Genomic DNA, 3401 nt, shown 5'->3' with positions numbered 1-3401 from the left:
ACGAGAGCGACGAGGGCGACGACGATTTTGCGGTGAGCGACGCGGCGGCGGCGGCGGCGGACGATACGGCGACGGTGGGAGGCGACGGCGCCGCGGCCCCGCCCACGCCGCCGGAGGGTGGCGGCGCAGGCGGCGGCGACGATAAGAAGAAGAACTAAACCCGCGCCGCCGCCCCGACGAAGCGGGGACAGACGGCGGAGGAAGAGCCCGCATCTTTTTTTGTTCCAACACGCCCGTTGCGCGGAGCACCACCAGAAGGAAACAAGTAAAAGGAAAATATATAAAAAAAGTCAGCGATAAGGGGGGGGAGGGAAAAGGAGCAATAACCGCGGCGAGGAAGCTGGTTCGATGCGTCATATTTTGGCCTGCCGGGGCCCGCGCGCGCCAACGAGCAATGGGCTTTTTTTTTTTTTTGCATCTTTGTTCCCCTAACTGTCACTCGTTTTTTGTTGTTGTTGTTTTTTACCCCCGTCTATTTTGTGCTTGTGTGCTTCAGTATTTCGCCTATTCTCTTTCCCGCTCTTTCGGTGTGCATGTGGGCGGACTCGACACGCTCGAGCGCGTGCTTCCTTCCTTCGTTATTGACGCCTTTGCGCCACTGGGGGGGGGGTGCGGGGGTGTTTCTCTGGCACCGCCCCGTCGCCTCGGCAGCGGCGCCCCCTGACCTTTGCTCGTGGCTACTGCTCCGTGTTCCCCCTTTGTGCGTCTTGTTGTTATTATTACTTTCCCGCTCTCTTGCTTCTTCTCCCCACACTTTCGCCAATGAGACTTGGCGGTGCCGCCGTGCGCGACGAGCTCGTCGCGCAGGCGGTGGAGGTGAACGACGTTCCCTGATTTTTAGCGGTTGCGCTTCGCTCTTTTTTTTTCCGCCCAGGCGCAGCGATGGCCGAGGGTGCGGCGGCGCCGAAAATCACCCTGCGCCTCACAGCCAAGACGGGCATAACAGAGACGCTGCCCAACATGAACTGCGACCCGGGCGAGACGCTGGGGCAGGTGCAGGCTCGCATCAAGAAGAAGCTGAAGCGCCCCGTGCTGTACCTCTTTCTGATGCGTGGGTCCGAGGGGTTCATCCCCACCCCCGACCAGACGCTGGGGTCGCTGCTGCACGCGTACGCGGAGTCCGCGGGGCAGCGGGAGTTGTCCATCGCCGTCTCCACGGGAATTTTTCACGGCTGAGGCGACAGCGCATCTTCGCCCGCTGCCCCGCGAAGGCGTAGTGGCGGGGCTCGCGCCGGGCGCAAAGAGAAGGGACAGGATATATTTATATGTTGTTCGAAAAGGAGGAGGGGAGGGGAGGAGGAGGAGGAGGGCGGAGTCGCGTCTTGTGCGGGCGCGCGTTTTGCCTCTCGCTGCCGTCATTTGGGACGGCTTTGCCTGACTACTATTATTCTTACTACTGTTATGTTTTTCTTTTTTTCTGTTTTGTTTCCCTCTTTGGGGGGCTTTTCACGCGGGCAGGTGTAGAAGGAGAGTGCGAACATAAAAAAGAAGAGAGAGAGAGGGAGAGAAACAATCAACACCCGACACGCATCGCCGGACGGACGCGCAGAGTCTCGCGGCGATGATGCGGCTCACCCGGTCCTTGCGGGCGACGCCGCCCAAGTACGTGTCTCTGCGCTACGCCCCGTCCTTTCGGCTGCCGCAGCCCAGCGAGGTGGTGGGGGTGGCGACCAAACGCATCCCCCCCGACTGCGTTCCCGCGTTTGTCGTGCCAGAGGTGATCGACGCCGCGGAGGAGCAGGCCCTCCTCGCCCTCGCCGCGCCGTGGTTTGCGCGGCTCCCGTACAACGACGGCCACATGGACTCGCTGATTCACCACTTCAAGGAGTTTTATCGCCCCTATCGGGAGCTCGTGGGGGAAGCCGCGGGCGATGTAAACCGCAGCTGCTGCGACGCGCTGGACGAAGCCACGCTGACGCTCGCCCGCAACGCGCTGCGGCGGTGCCGGAAGCTGGCCTCCGAGTACCTCGTCAACATACCCCTCGATGACCGCGTGCACTTTTTGCGGCTGAGCGGCAGCGGGTTCATTCGCGCGCACGTGGACGACAGCCGCAATTCAAGCGGCATCGTGGCGGGCCTCTGCCTCAGCTCCGCGCGCGTGATGACGCTGACGCACCCGAAGCATCCCGGGGAGAGGCTGGAGCTGCTGCTGGCCCCGCGCGCGTTTTACGTCCTCATCGGGAGCGCCCGGTACGAATGGGAGCACAGCGTCGACTGGGAGACCGACGACCCGGAGCACCTCCGGCGGGTGCGGGGGGAACTGCTGGCGGAAGGAAACCCCGTCGTGTTCGACGGAAAGGAAACGCCGCACAGGCGAGAGGAGCGCACGGCAATCATATTTCGCGGGGTGCCGCCGATGCAGCTGCTGCTCTCGAAGATGCAAAAGAAACACCCGGCGGCCTGATTTTTTGTGGCCCGCACCCCTCTTTATTTATTCTTGTGTCTTTGTTTCCTTGCTTCTTGTTGTTGCTTCTCGCTGGCCGGCTTGGCGGCCCGTCCTTGCGCGCGCGCGCGACCTAAGAACCGCGGAAAACGCTTGCGCCTCTCCTGCGCCACCTTTTTTTTCCTTTTTCTGCCGCCGCAGGCCCTGGGCAGGCGCGCCAGGCAGCAGTGACGCCGCGGGGCTGCCCGCCCCGAGCCCCGCGCGGAGGGAGGGGGAGGGAGGTGGGGGCAAGCTGCGGCGCATGTCCTCTTTGAGAAGTATTTTGCCGTGGACGAGTGCGGGTGCTTTTGTTTAAATTCATTTTCGACATTTTGGTTTGGCGCCGACGCCCCATGGCGGCGCCGCCTCCGCACTTCTCCAGGCGGGGATCGGCGCCCTCACCGGCCCCCGCAAGGCAGAGCAGTTCACTCGAGACGGCCGCGGTCGCGTTGTTTCCTCCGGATCCGCCCCGTCTGGGACGCCGCACGGCCTGCAGCATTTGGGGGCGCAACTTTGGTGGTTCGGCGTTTGGCAAACGGTTTTCGCGCGTGCCGCGGCACCGCGGTGCTCGAGTGGAGGAGGCTGCCGCTTCCGCCGCTCCCGGGCGAGACGCTGCCGGAATCGGCGCGAGTCTGTGGGTGGGCGGCCCGCTTCACGGCGGACAGCGACGACGCGTGGGCCACGCACGATGCGCAGGTTGGCGAGACAACAAATCGCCCCATCGTTTTTCGCGGACCCCGCGGCCGGCGCGGCCGGAAGAAGGCAGATTGGGCTGCGCATGGGCGCTGTGTTAGGAAGTATTCGCGCGCAGACGCGGGGGAAATACGTGCCACCCGCCGCCGCATCAAATGAATCAAGCGCGTCCGGGTCGCCGTTCGGAAAACAGCAGCGCCCTGCAAGAGACACAGGGACGACGGCTGGGTGGATTGCCGGGAACCCGCGCGCATTTGGCAGACGGATCGCTCATCCGTAAATATCC

General features: G+C 63.4%; 3 protein-coding genes across 3 annotated transcripts, besides 4 other annotated features; 1 reads left to right on the top strand and 2 right to left on the bottom strand.

Annotated features, from left to right (window-relative positions):
• Positions 1–29: 29 nt before the first annotated feature.
• Positions 30–141: a microsatellite.
• Positions 142–719: 578 nt separating this feature from the next.
• On the bottom strand, positions 720–1145 carry Tco025E_08148 (uncharacterized protein; the record flags this gene model as incomplete). Its single annotated transcript, XM_029375003.1, has 1 exon — positions 720–1145. The coding sequence occupies one exon, from the start codon at positions 1143–1145 to the stop codon at positions 720–722; it is 426 nt and encodes a 141-aa protein (XP_029225131.1).
• Positions 1146–1278: 133 nt separating this feature from the next.
• Positions 1279–1309: a microsatellite.
• An 88-nt stretch (positions 1310–1397) lies between these two features.
• Positions 1398–1428: a sequence feature (A-rich).
• A 58-nt stretch (positions 1429–1486) lies between these two features.
• Positions 1487–1508: a microsatellite.
• Positions 1509–1561: 53 nt separating this feature from the next.
• On the top strand, positions 1562–2404 carry Tco025E_08147 (alkylated DNA repair protein alkB like protein 7; the record flags this gene model as incomplete). The annotated part of the gene is made up of 1 exon (XM_029375002.1): positions 1562–2404. The coding sequence occupies one exon, from the start codon at positions 1562–1564 to the stop codon at positions 2402–2404; it is 843 nt and encodes a 280-aa protein (XP_029225130.1).
• A 336-nt stretch (positions 2405–2740) lies between these two features.
• On the bottom strand, positions 2741–3202 carry Tco025E_08146 (uncharacterized protein; the record flags this gene model as incomplete). The annotated part of the gene is made up of 1 exon (XM_029375001.1): positions 2741–3202. One exon carries the CDS (start codon positions 3200–3202, stop codon positions 2741–2743), a length of 462 nt encoding a protein of 153 aa, XP_029225129.1.
• Positions 3203–3401: the final 199 nt, after the last annotated feature.

The sequence above is a fragment of the Trypanosoma conorhini genome, assembly GCF_003719485.1.
Source record: "Trypanosoma conorhini strain 025E chromosome Unknown Tco_14.4_contig_00708, whole genome shotgun sequence".
Classification (NCBI taxonomy): Eukaryota; Euglenozoa; class Kinetoplastea; order Trypanosomatida; family Trypanosomatidae; genus Trypanosoma; species Trypanosoma conorhini.
This window is presented reverse-complemented; position numbering and strand designations above follow the sequence as displayed.